This window comes from Pongo abelii, chromosome 20, assembly GCF_028885655.2.
Source record: "Pongo abelii isolate AG06213 chromosome 20, NHGRI_mPonAbe1-v2.0_pri, whole genome shotgun sequence".
Taxonomy (NCBI): domain Eukaryota; kingdom Metazoa; phylum Chordata; class Mammalia; order Primates; family Hominidae; genus Pongo; species Pongo abelii.
Window position 1 is genome coordinate 6,704,411 of NC_072005.2, and position 13,627 is coordinate 6,718,037.

Genomic DNA, 13,627 nt, shown 5'->3' on the forward strand with positions numbered 1-13,627 from the left:
TCTTCTTGCCCCAGGGATGTGGCTCCCAGCCAGAGCTCAGGCTTTTGGTAAACACACCCATCTGTTCAGGCCTGACCTGTTTTCCTAATCTTCCTGGTCCACAGAGAGGCCTAAAGCTGGCCTCAGGTTAAAGTTTGACCTTAGGATGACCTATGACCCCAGGCTGAGACCCCAGCCTTAGGCTAAGCCTTTTATTCCAGAGTGAGGCAATTGGAGCCCCACCCCCAGATTCCAGGCTAGACCGGACTCCGGGCTGAACTCTGACCCCAGGTGAACTCCGTCTCTGCAAGTTGAGTCCTAACTTCAGCCTGAAACTCTAACACCCCCTTGTCCCCCACACCACACACTGAGGCTTAATCTCTGGTTTAGGCCACCAATCTGGACTAGACCTGACTCCAGATTGGACCTGACCCCTTATCGGGTTGCTAATCCTTCTGGTTAAGCCTCTGGCCTCAGTTTGAGACCCTATCCCCACGGTGGTGCTGAGCTGGGCTGAACCCCAATTCCAGTTTGAGTCTCTGAGCAGAGGTGAACTCAGAACTTAGGCTGAGCCCCATTTGAGACGAGCCACTGAACTCACTGGGTTCAATTGCCCAACTGCAATCAGACATTTTCTAGCTCAGAAGCCACCAGCAGGTGGGGCCAGGTCTCAGCAGAGACATCAGTCCCAGTGTGGGCTCCCGAAGCTCTCCTCCTGGGCTCAGCCGTATCTCTCTGTTCTGGGAGCCTGGGTTCTCTGTGTAAGGGGAAGTATCCCCAAGGGCCCCCCTGCAAGACGCCCCGCCTTGTCTAAGGCTGCAGAGAAAGCGCCAAAGGCCGGAGAGAGTGGGAGTGGGAATCCCCAGTGCCTCCTCTCCTCTCATCCCAGCACCTCAAAGGGATTTACAAGGTGTGAACAGACTTTTATGGGAGAGGTGACAGACTTCTCTTCTCCAGGGCCCAGATGGCCCAGATGTCTGGGGGAGGGGCGGAGTCGGAATCTCAGGGGCAGTACTGAGAATGAAACCAGGTTAAACTGGAAAATGGGCAGATGCAGGCGCGAACTGGAAGGCAGCTGGGGAAGGGCCTGGGCCTGGCGCCCCAAGGACAGCCTGTCCTCAGTTTCCCAGCGGAGACTCTGGGGGAGGGAAGGCAGGATGCGGTGCGGGAGCTAATGGACCCGGCCTTGGCGGAGGCGCGTCCTGGGTTGGATCGAAGCCCTCTCATCCGCCCTGTGGCCGGAGGGACCAGACCATTAGTGGGACGAACCTAGACGCCTGGAGCCGGGCCGGCTCGCAAGAACGGGGTGACCTCAGGTTGCCCCTGCAATGGGGTTGAGGAAGGACTTCTTGAGTTTGGGGTTTTAGTGTCTTGGCCCTTTAAGGAATAATTGCGGGGAAAGGGGAAGAGGAGATAGGAAGAACCGTTTGGAGCAGGGAAGGAAGATGAGAGGACGAGAGGGACCCCGGGGATTTGGAAAAAATGGGTGGGGGTTCTTTAAGGGGTCAGTCCAGCGGCGTCGAGTGGCAACTTTGCTTTAAAAGGGGGCGGAGCGTCCGTTGGGCCCCGCCCTCGAAGCGCAGGGTTTGGGCTCCGAGCGGGTGGGGGCGTGGCAGAGCGTGCAGCGGGGCGTGGAAGAGTCTGGGGTGGGCGGGGCCGGGCGGGGTGGGGCGGGGCCAGGCGCACCGCCCTCGGCTGAGTCTCCCCGGGGAGGGCGGAGGGCGGCGGGCGGCGGTGACCGGGTGCGGTGGTGGCTGCGGCGGCGGCGGCAGCGGGAGCAGCATGGATTGGGGCACTGAGCTGTGGGTAAGTCCAATCGGCCCGCCTGTAAGTTCCCCTTTGCTGGGGTCCAGGCACCCCCCTTTTGTCCCCAGTGTATCTTAGAGGGGGCTCCGCGCCTTTCCCTTCCACCGACCCCTGGGTCCCCGCCCTCTTTCGAAGTTTATCTGGGAGTCTCAGCACGCTCAGGGGCGAAGGGCGACTTTGCCGGACCGGCGTGGGGAAACTGAGGCACGGGGTTGCGAATGAGGCGGGCAGAAGGAATCCTGGGGCCAGGCCTGGGCGGCTGAGAGAGGTCACCTATTTTGGGCGCCCTGGCCGGGCAGGCGGCTTATCTTACCGCCCCTGGGTCCCTGCCCGTCGTCCGCCTGTCCGGCTGGGAGGGGGGAGGGGACCCTCTGGTCATCCTCATCCCCACCCACGTGGGACCTAGAAGTCCTGACCGCCCTTTCCCTCGCCTTTAATCAACACCTAGGGGCTGGGGACGCTTATGGAGGGGAAGGGGGATGCTAAGCTCGGCCTGATCCCCCTCCCTGGCTTCCCCCTGCTCACCCCAGGCCCAGGGCGGGACCGCCCCCTAACCTCAGCCCTGGAAGCCCCAGAAATTTCCCCCTATCCTAGCCGGACCTCTGACCCCTCCCCTTCCTGGGGGCGGTGGAATCCCTGAGTTCTTAGTGCAGCGGGGGTAACTAGACTGCCACCCCCTCCTCCAACTCTGCGATTTCTTTTGGATGTGTAGTGGGGTCAGTGGGGTAAATTGAGTCACCCATCGGGGGATCCCTGGAAGCAGGGAGATTCAGGGTACCTGGTGCCTGCCCCCTGGCCACTCAGGGGCCCCCAATCTGCCAGAAACCCTGTCCCTCTGGCCTTGACTCACGCCGGGCCGGCCGGATTTTCCGGAATCCGGGGGGATTAGGGGAGCCCGAGCTGGGGGAGTGGCCCTGTCCCCTTCCACGCCCCTCTTGGCGGTCCTATGTCGGAGACCTCCATCTACCGGCCGGGATGGCTGGGGCCTGGGCGCTGTTCTCCGGCCCTTCCCGGGAAGGGGAGGGGGTTCCCGCCAGTTTCCTGCCTCCCCCCGCGCCACGCCGGGGCGGCGCCGGGAAGCCACTCCTTCTAGGAGCGCAGAGCCTTGGCGCTCCCTGGGAGTCTGGTCGGCGGGCTGTGGGGTCCCAAAATCGTGACCCCAGCCCCTCTCCCCTCCTCCCCCACCATCTCCCATGTCAGGATCAGTTCGAGGTGCTCGAGCGCCACACGCAGTGGGGGCTGGACCTGTTGGACAGATATGTAAAGTTCGTGAAAGAACGCACCGAAGTGGAACAGGCTTACGCCAAACAACTGCGGTGAGACCCCGGGGTGGACGCTACGGAGGACGCGCCTGGGGCGACGGGGAGCGGTGGGAGGGCTGCGGGCTCAGCCCTCCTACCTCTGTCTCCCCTTAGGAGCCTGGTGAAAAAATATCTGCCCAAGAGACCTGCCAAGGATGATCCTGAGTCCAAGTAAGGTTGGAGAGGGGCTGCAGGGCTAGATTTGTGGGGAAAGGCGGTGCATGGGTCTCACTTCCCCTCCCTCAGCTGGGACACCCCACCGCTCCTCTCACTTCCCCTTCTAGAGATGAGAGCATGGATGCAAGATGCGGGATTATCTGGTTTGGAATCCTGAGTCCACTACTATGTAGATGAATTGACTTGGGCTTGTGACTCAGGTTTTCTGCCACTATTTTCCTTAACGGTTACATACAGAGGGCCCAGCAGTTACAAAACCAGTAACTTTGGGCAGATGACTTAAAGTTGTGCGCCTCTGTTTTCCTCACCTGTGAAATGGAATGACGACGATTCCTCCAGCTTTGTGGGGCTTTCATGAACACGAGCTGAGTTAATGTGTTAAAACAGTGTGCAGTCCATGTTAAACGCCGTAAGGAGCATTTGACTTTGAGTCCCCAATTCCAAAATCCAAAAAAGCCCTGGAAATCAAGTTGTTTTGGTCACTTGTTTGGCGGCAATCTCTGACCTGAACTTTTTGTTAATTGTAGTTGTTTTTTTTTTTTTTGACAGAGTTTCACTCTGTTGCCCAGCCCAGGCTGGAGTGCAATGGCGCCATCTCAGCTCACTGCAACTTCCGCCTCCCAGGTTCAAGCGATTCTCCTGCCTCAGCCTCCCTAGTAGCTGGGATTACAGTCACCTGCCACCATGCCCAGCTAATTTTTATATTTTTAATAGAGACAGGGTTTCACCATGTTAGCCAGGCTGGTAATTGTAGTTTTGACTTTTATCCCACTTAGTGTGAATGTTAACACCTCTCATTGTAAAATAAAATAAAAAAATAGGGTTGGGCGCAGTGGCTCACACCTGTAATCCCAGCACATTGGGAGGGTGAGCCGGTGGATCACTTGAGGTCAGGAGTTCGAGAGCAGCCTGGCCAACATGGTGTAAACCTTGTCTCTTCTAAAAATACAAAAATTAGCCAGGCCTTGTGGTGCGTGCCTGTAATCCCAGCTACTCAGGAGGCTAAAGCATGAGAATCGCTTGAACCCGGGAGGCGGAGGTTGCAGTGAGCCAAGATTGCACCACTGCACTCCAGCCTGGGCGACAGAGTGAGACTCTGTCTCCAAAAAAAAATAGATACGGTGTTTGATTACAAAATGATGTCCCCAACCCCACTGAGATGATGCATAAAAGATGGTATAAGCCTTGTACACCATCTTTAAAAACTGGAAAATTCTGTGTTCCAATATACATTCGAGGTCCAATGCAGTGGCTCACACCTGTACTCCCAGCACTTCGGGAGGCCGAGGTGGGAAGATGCGGAGTTTGCGGGGATTGGAGTTTGAGACTTCATCTGGGAAAAAAAAAAAAAAATTAGCCAGGTGTGATGGCATGTGCCTGTGGTCCCAGCTATTAGGGAGCCTGAGGTGGGAGGATCACTTGAGCCCAGGAGTTTGAGGCTGCAGTGAGACGCGATCATGCCGCTGCACTGCAGCCTGGGTGACAGCAAGACCCTGTCTCAAAAAAAAAAAAAAAAAAAAAAATTCTACTCAAGGGTTGGGGTTAAGGAATATGGACCAGAATTTGTCATTGCTTCAAGGATTACGTTCTTGGGGCTTAACCCTTTTCCACCTGGAGGTGCGTCCTGGGGCATCAGCCTGCTCAGGTGGGGGGCCTGACTCCCTGTTCCCCGATTCTCATCCAACCCCAGGTTCAGCCAGCAACAGTCCTTCGTACAGATTCTCCAGGAGGTGAATGACTTTGCAGGCCAGCGGGAGCTGGTGGCCGAGAACCTCAGTGTCCGTGTATGTCTTGAGCTGACCAAGTACTCACAAGAGATGAAACAGGAGAGGAAGATGGTGAGGAGCCCCCCCCCCCCCCCCCCCCCCAATTCAGGTTTTGCAAAGGGCTTCTGCTGGAACCCTGGTGAGCCTTATCACTCTTCTTTCTGTAGCACTTCCAAGAAGGGCGGCGGGCCCAGCAGCAGCTGGAAAACGGCTTCAAACAGCTGGAGAATGTGAGTTTGCAGAGGTGGCAGTGACTGTAGCCCGGAGGCACGGGGGCAGGGTTGCGGATCCCGGAGTCAGGGAGCTGCCCTCTTTGACAGACCTGGACCTTCCCTCCCCCATAGGCTTCCAGTATGCCCTTGTCCCCTACTTACTGGATGACATCCCAATAATCCCCGAAACCTTGGTTTCCCACCCTGCTGTCTTTGGGATGGTGGCTCCCTCACTCTGGTTCTGTCCCCTACACAGAGTAAGCGTAAATTTGAGCGGGACTGCCGGGAGGCAGAGAAGGCAGCCCAGACTGCTGAACGGCTAGACCAGGATATCAACGCCACCAAGGCTGATGTGGAGAAGGTGTGTGTTGGAGGGCGGGGTCTGGGACAAGCTTGGGGGGGGTCCGAGTGGGACGTGACCGGAACCTGGCAGTACCTTCCACCTCTGCATTCCTCAGGCCAAGCAGCAAGCCCACCTTCGGAGTCATATGGCTGAAGAAAGCAAAAACGAATATGCAGCTCAACTGCAGCGCTTCAACCGAGACCAAGCCCACTTCTATTTTTCACAGATGCCGCAGATATTCGATGTGAGTGCTCCCAGTTCTCAGACCTACCTTCCCGAAAGCCTCCAAATGTTAGCCAACTCTTATACATTCATCAAAACCCCAGCTGCAATGTCCCAGTCCCTAGATTGAAAGGGAATCTAGAAACCTATAGTAACAGTGAGCTGTGCTTTTAGTCAGCTGTTCTTCCTGCTGGGCATGCTTTTACTTGTTTGTTTATTTACTTCTATAGAGAGATGGGGCCTGGCTCTGTCACCCTGGCAGGAGTGCAGTGGCGTAATCACAGCTCACTGCAGCCTGGAACCCCTGTGCTCAAGCGACCTTTCTTTCCTTTTGAAATTTCTACTTATTCTTCTAAACTCCACCTCTAACAACCCCTCTGAAAGGTCTCGAATTTCCCCTCTACTGTTTCAATCTAGCGCTCCACTCTCTGTCCCATCCCTGGCCCTGGGAGTATCAGGGCTGGTTCTGCTTTTTCTTCAAATCCCTGCTCCCTTGTCTCCTCCTTTGAGAAGCCTTTGCTGACCCCCTAGGCAGGTGTCCCCCTCTGAGATCCCCCTGGCCCTGTCTCTTCCCCAACCACACTGGGCTGGAGTCTCTCTTCCCGACTCTGTCTTCCCCTCCAGACTGGCTTGGGGCTGGGGCCAGCGTGGAGCGCGATCATATTTGCAGAGTGAATCACTGTGCTTCTAGTCCCTCTGTTAGCACCCCTGAGCCACCCTTGTCCCCATCCTTACAGAAGCTCCAAGACATGGATGAACGCAGGGCCACCCGCCTGGGTGCCGGGTATGGGCTCCTGTCGGAGGCTGAGCTGGAGGTGGTGCCCATCATAGCCAAGTGCTTGGAGGGCATGAAGGTGGCTGCAAATGCTGTGGATCCCAAGAACGTGGGTGCCTGGTCTGGGTCCACTGGGCTATGGGAAGGGCAGAGGGAGGTCCCCATAGGCTAGGCACTTGACTACTCATCCACCGTCCCCCTCCCCCAGGACTCCCAAGTCCTTATAGAGCTGCACAAGTCAGGTTTTGCCCGCCCGGGCGACGTGGAATTCGAGGACTTCAGCCAGCCCATGAACCGTGCACCCTCGGACAGCAGTCTGGGCACCCCCTCGGATGGACGGCCTGAACTCCGAGGCCCGGGCCGCAGCCGCACCAAGCGCTGGCCTTTTGGCAAGAAGAACAAGGTGGGGGCCGGGACCCTTGGGATGGTGGGGGGAGAAGGACAGTGAAGTGGGGACAGTGGGGCCCCTATTGAGTCAGCCCCAGCCGCCTGAACACCGAGTCCCGGGCAGGAATTTTCCTCTTGGCTGCCAGCCTGGGCTGGAGGGAAGGAAGGTGGGCGGGCCGATTGGCCTGGGAGTCCCCCGAGGCAAAGGCGGGGGCAGGGTGGGGAGGTCTGTGGCGTTTGTCTGCTGCTTCTCGGGATGCTGGGAGAAAACCTGCTGGTGGAATTCAGGGCTGGCCTGAGGGCTGGTGACACCATCCCTGGGGACTCCCCGAGTTTCTCTCTCCATCCTGCTGATGGGACTCTGGGAGCCGCCCTGCACGTCCTGTTTTCTTGGGTTTTTGGATTTTAATATACCTTAGCACCCTTGGTTTATACCTTTGATTTATACTTTGGGTCCCTCTTGACTTACACTCTCATACCTCTCCTTGACTTACACCTGTGATCCCCGAGCTTAAACCTCTGATGCCCCTAACCCCTCTCATTTTCCTGCCTTCCACTCCCTCTCAGCTTGTGGTTTTATTTTTGTTTATTTATTTTTGTCCTCTGTGGCCTCATACCTGTCTGAGACCTTGATTCCTGCATGCGTCTTCTAGACTGTCAGCCCAGAAAGTTAAGTGGACAGAGAGACACGGGCCTCCCTGCCTCCTGGGCCCATGCTTGCTCCCGGACATAACATTCCAGAGACCTAGGAGATATCGGGGGAGTGAGCGTTCTGGCTTTCGGGCTTACAGTTCAACATCCTCCCCGCCACCTTCCAGATTTTTTTGTGTCGCTTCTGCATGTGTTTTCTCTGTGTGGTTGTGCATCTTGAGTTGTGGTTTTCTTACCGTTTTTTTCTTTCTCCATTTTGTTTTTCCTTTTTTCTTTTTTGCGTCCATCCGTCCATCCGTGCGTCCATCCCTCCGTCCATTCGTCCTCATTCTCTACATCCTCCTATGCCCCCCCATCCCTTCAACCTATCCCCCTCCCCGGCCCCTGCCGGTAGCCTCGCCCCCCACCCCTCTCCCCCCTGGGGGGCCCCGTACCCTCGGCATTGCCTAACGGACCCCCGTCCCCCCGCTCCGGCCGTGACCCCTTGGCCATACTGAGCGAGATCAGTAAGTCGGTCAAACCGAGGCTAGCATCCTTCCGCAGCCTTCGAGGCAGCCGTGGGGTAAGTGAGGCCTCGGGGCAGGAGGAGGTGGTGGCCCTAGCCTGCCCAGCGGCGGGTGGCGGGACCCTGGGCTCGCTTCCTCCCGCTGGCTGGGCCCCTCTTACCTGGTTGCCCAACCCAGACCTGCTTTGCTCTGTGCATGGCCTCGCTGCCAAGAACCATGGCTGGGGAAGGGAGTGAAATATCTCAGAAGGGTGCAGAGTCTGGCAGCCTAGACCCCTTGATCCCAAATTCAGCCGTCTACCCACCTTGCAGACAGTGGTGACCGAGGATTTTAGCCACTTGCCCCCAGAGCAGCAGCGAAAGCGGCTTCAACAGCAGTTGGAAGAACGCAGTCGTGAACTTCAGAAGGAGGTTGACCAGAGGTAAGGTGGTGGGGTAAGGGAGGACAGGCAAGGAACATGATAAAATAGTAAATGAATTTCATTTATTTGTTTATTATTTTCTTTTATTTCTTTTATTATATTTTATTTTGTGACAGGGTCTTACTCTGTCACCCAGACTGGAGTGCAGTGCCGTGATCTTAGCTCACTGCAATCTCCACATCCCAGGTTCAAGCGATTCTTGTGCCTCAGCCTGCCGATTAGCTAGGACCACAGGCACGCACCAGCTAATTTTTAAATTTTTAATAGAGGCGGGGTTTCCCCATCTTGACCAGGCTGTCTTGAACTCCTGGCCTCAGTTGATCTGCCTGCCTCAGCCTCCCATAGTGCTGGGATTATAGGCATGAGCCACTGCCCTGGTCTGTGAATGAATGACATTTAAATGGTACTCAAAGATCTCCCCAGTAATCCCACAGCCCCGACGGTTTTACAGGTGATTCCTACCACACTTAGACAGTTACTTCTTGGCCAGGTGCAGTGGCTCATGCCTGCAATCCCAGCATTTTGGGAGGTTGAGGCAGGAGGATCACCTGAGCCTAGGAGTTTGAGACCTGCCTGGGCAACAGAGTGAGACCCCATTTCTAGCAAAAATAAAAAAATTAACTGGGTGTGGTGGTTTGTGTCTGTAGTCCCAGCCACTTGGGAGGCTGAGGTGGGAGGATGGCTTAAGCCTGGGAAATTGAGACTGCAGTGAGCTGTGACTGCACCACTTGCACTTCAGCCTGGGTGTCAGAGTGAGACCCTGTTTCAAAAAGAAAAAAAGAAACAGTTACTTCTTGTCTTATACAAGTCATTCCAGCAAACAGAAAAAGAGTGAAAGCTGTCAACCTCTTTAGGCTGAAGAATCCTGATTCCCAAATCAGTGGCCAAGAATTCAATAAGATAAAATTGAGGGCTCATTTTACCTTATTTATGATCATAGAGGCAAAATCCTAGCCAAGCAAATCCAGTGTTTAAAAAATAATACATCACTTTGGGAGGCCAAGGAGGGCAGATCACGTGAGGTCAGGAGTTCGAGACCAGCCTGACCAACATGGTGAAACCCCGTCTCTACTAAAAATACAAAAACTGGCTGGGCATTGTGGCACGCACCTGTAATTCCAGCTACTCGGGAGGCTGAGGCAGGAGAATCGCTTGAACCTGGGAGGCGGAGGTTGCAGTGAGTCAAGATTGCACCACTGCGCTCCAACCTGGGCAACACAGCAAGTCTCTACCTCAAATAATAATAATAATAATAATAACGATAATAATAATAATACATTAGCCAAGCACAGTGGCTCATGCCTATAAGCCCAGCACTTTGGAAGGCTGGGTAGAAGGATCGCTTGAGCCTAGAAATTCAAGGCCAGCCTGGGCAACATGGTAAAACCCCATCTCTTAAAAGAAGAAGAAGAAACACCCAAATAAATTTTTTTAAAAACTAAAAAAAAAAAAAAAAATCCACCATTGGTTGGGTTTTATCCCAATAATGCAAAGATAGTTCAATATCAAAAAATGTGTCCACCTAGTTCACCACAGTAATTGGCTAAAAGAAAAAAAAGCAGCATATGGTTATCTATTTAATAGCTCAAACACTTAAAATATTGACAATAAAAAAATCTGGCAGATTAAAAAAAAAAAATCTTTACTCACTCTTTCCAAGCAACAAAATCCTCTTCCCAGTCCTGTTACATAATAGGAATGATGTTTGCCACTTGCAAACAGGCAGCCAAATTATATTTTGCCATTTGCATGTAACGTCTTGGACAGAATGGCTTTTATTGGTGTAAAGTTCCATTCAGAACTCTCTAGTTCCTGAGTTTCTATGGTGGAGGGGTTAAGGGTGCATGTTCTAGAGTCACGACAAACTGGACTTGATTTCCAGCTTCATCTCAGGTGTTGGGCAGCTTGTTTTACCTTTTAATTCCTCAGTTTCTCCATCTGTAAAGTGGATCAGGTATTAGAACTGGAATGAAGTTGGCCGGGTGCAGTGGTTTACGCCTGTAATCCAAGCACTTTGGGAGGCCGAGGCAGGCAGATGGCTTGAGGCCAGGAGTTTGAGACCAGCTTGGCCAACGTATGGAAATCCTGTCTCTACTAAAAATATAAAAATTAGCCAGGCATGGTGGCGTGTGCCTGTAGTCCCAGCTACTCCAGAGGCTGAGGCACAAGAATCACTTGACCGCGGGAGGCACAGGTTGCTGTGAGCCGAGATTGCGCCACTGCACTCCAGCCTGGGCGACAGAGTGAGACTGTATCTCAGAAAAAGATAAAAAATAACTGGAAGGAAGTTGAGCTCAGATCTGGTCTTTTCCAAAGGTCCGTTATAGTCATGACTACCTGTACATACAGACACAGAGGAAACAGGGATGAGAAACTAATGATAATGGTAACAGTATTTATTAGTCACTTACTGTATTCTAGGCACTATTTGAAACAGTGTACATGGATTTATTCGAATTTTCAAGTTTTCCTGAGAGATTGTATGCAGACTTAAGATCCTGTCTTGTTTAGTGTTATATTTATCTTTATTTATTTTTTCCCCAGCCCCCCCGTTTTTTTTTATTTTTTAAAAATTATTTTGATTTTTTACTAGAGACAAAGTCTCATACCGTTGCCCAGGCTGGTCTTGAACTCCTGGCCTCAAGTGATCCTTCCACCTCAGCCTCCCAAAATAATGCTGGGATTACAGATGTGAGCCACCACGGCCAGCCCAGTGTTATATTTCTGATGCTTGGAGTAGGACCTGTATGCCGTAGATACTCAATATGTATATGAGTAATAGTGAGGACTTACTAGGTATCAGGCATTGTATTAATCCTCACAGTGACCCACATGAGATATTAGGATCATTATCTCCATTTCCAAAATAAGCAAACAGCAGTGGGGGTTCAATGATTTAAGCCAAGCTCACACAATTAGGAAATATTCAAACTGAGATTTGAACCCAGGCAGTCGGGCACTAGTATTTGCATCCTTAACCATTGTCCTGCCTTGCTATTTGCTCCTTGATGCAAAACCCCTGTTTTTTGCTTGTTAAATCACATGGAGCCCGGTGCTGTGGCTCATGCCTCTAATCCCAGCACTTTTGGAGGCTGAGGCAGGAGGATCCCTTGAACTCAGAAGTTTGAGACCAGCCTGGGCAACATAGCGAGACCCCATCTCTACTAAAAATTTTTGAAAAATCAGGCAAGTGTGGTGATGCGGGTCTATAGTCCCAGTTACTCAGGAGGCTGAGGCAGGAGTATCGCTTGAGCCCGGGAGGTTAAGGTTGCAGTCAGCCATGATTGCACCACCGCACACCAGCCTGGGGAAAGAGTCAGAGCGAGACCCTGACTCAAACAAAACAAAACAACAGCAACAAAAAAACTCACACAGAACTATGTTTTCCTGTCTATCCTGTCTCCCTTGTCATAGGGAAGCCCTAAAGAAAATGAAGGATGTCTATGAGAAGACACCCCAGATGGGGGACCCCGCCAGCTTGGAGCCCCAGATCACTGAAACCCTGAGCAACATTGAACGGCTGAAATTGGAAGTACAGAAGTATGAGGTCAGGAAAGACCCTGGGGAGGGGCGGGAGCCAGCGGGCCTGGCTGAGTCACTGCTGGGTGGGGTGGGGGCTCGGGGACAGGCGAGGTGTTCGGAGCGGGGGGTCTCCAGCTGTTTTCCATCACAGCCTTGGCTGTGCATGGGTGATCTCAGGGAACCTCTGGGTCCAGAGCGGGCTGACCCCGGAGCTCTGCCCTGGAACGATTTTCCTGTCCCCTCCTCCCAGGCGTGGCTGGCAGAAGCTGAAAGTCGAGTCCTTAGCAACCGGGGAGACAGCCTGAGCCGGCACGCCCGGCCTCCCGACCCCCCGACTAGCGCCCCGCCAGACAGCAGCAGCAACAGCGCATCACAGGACACCAAGGAGAGGTGAGGGGTGACGCCAGAGTGGGTCTGTTCCCAGGGTCCCAGGAGGGCCTGTCTTTATCTGCCGAATTCTCCCCAAACAGCTCTGAAGAGCCTCCCTCAGAAGAGAGCCAGGACACCCCCATTTACACGGAGTTTGATGAGGATTTCGAGGAGGAACCCACATCCCCCATAGGTCACTGTGTGGCCATCTACCACTTTGAAGGTGAGAACGGCCAGAGTGGGCTTGGCGGGGGATGGGCGGCAGTGTCTCTGGCTAGGTTCAGTTTAAATTCGCCTAAAGGAGGTCCGGGCGGGTGGCTCAGGCTTGTGATCCCAGCACTTTGGGAGGATGAGGCAGGCAGATCACTTGAGGTCAAGAATTCCATACCAGCCTGGCGAACACGGTGAAACCCTATCTCTACTGAAAATACAAAAATTAGCCAGGTGTGGTGGCGCACGCCTGTGATCCCAGCTACTCAGGAGGCTGAGGCAGGAGAATCCCTTGAACCTGGGAGGCGGAGGTTGCAGGGAGCCGAGATCGCGCCACTGCACTCCAGCCTGGGCGACAGAGTGAGACTCTGTCTCAAAAATAAAAAATAAAAATAATAAATTTGCCTAAAGGAGATCTGGGCCCATCCCCACCCCCATCACAGGGTCCAGCGAGGGCACCATCTCTATGGCCGAGGGTGAAGACCTCAGTCTTATGGAAGAAGACAAAGGGGACGGCTGGACCCGGGTCAGGCGGAAAGAGGGAGGCGAGGGCTACGTGCCCACCTCCTACCTCCGAGTCACGCTCAATTGAACCCTGCCAGAGATGGGAAGAGGGGGGCTGTCGGCTGCTGCTTCTGGGCCACGGGGGGCCCCAGGACCTATGCACTTTATTTCTGACCCCGTGGCTTCGGCTGAGACCTGTGTAACCTGCTGCCCCCTCCACCCCCAACCCAATCCCACCTGTCACTCCGGACGGACCCGCTGTGCCTTCTACATCGTTCCACCATTGATGTACATACTCATGTTTTACATCTTTTCTTCCTGCCGCTCGGCTCCGGCCATTTTGTTTTATACAAAAATGGAAAAAAAAAAAAAAGAAATTATATAAAGTTCCTGGAGTCGGTGTCTGATTAGAGGATTTAAATACTGGGACTGGAAGTATCTAACACCACGTTTCTTACAGGCCACACAGGGAAGGG

At 53.7% G+C, this 13,627-nt stretch overlaps 1 protein-coding gene across 4 annotated transcripts; it reads left to right on the forward strand.

Annotated features, from left to right (window-relative positions):
• The first annotated feature begins 31 nt into the window (after positions 1-31).
• Positions 32-13,551, forward strand: TRIP10 (thyroid hormone receptor interactor 10). Of its 4 annotated transcripts, XM_063719115.1 has the most exons (16): positions 32-47; positions 201-270; positions 2,986-3,101; positions 3,201-3,257; positions 4,954-5,101; positions 5,197-5,259; positions 5,498-5,602; positions 5,700-5,828; positions 6,544-6,690; positions 6,790-6,984; positions 8,014-8,181; positions 8,437-8,546; positions 11,961-12,093; positions 12,319-12,458; positions 12,539-12,660; positions 13,091-13,537. In XM_063719115.1, the coding sequence occupies exons 5-16, from the start codon at positions 5,081-5,083 to the stop codon at positions 13,237-13,239; spliced, it is 1,482 nt and encodes a 493-aa protein (XP_063575185.1). In that variant the 5' UTR covers positions 32-47; positions 201-270; positions 2,986-3,101; positions 3,201-3,257; positions 4,954-5,080; the 3' UTR covers positions 13,240-13,537.
• Positions 13,552-13,627: the final 76 nt, after the last annotated feature.

Coding starts and splice junctions, on each gene's coding strand:
- TRIP10 (XM_024236282.3), top strand. CDS start 1,762: ATGGATTGGGGCACTGAGCTGTGG. Junction 5,829..6,543: donor AGATGCCGCAGATATTCGAT/GTGAGTGCTCCC, acceptor CCATCCTTACAG/AAGCTCCAAGACATGGATGA. Junction 12,094..12,318: donor TGGAAGTACAGAAGTATGAG/GTCAGGAAAGAC, acceptor CCCTCCTCCCAG/GCGTGGCTGGCAGAAGCTGA.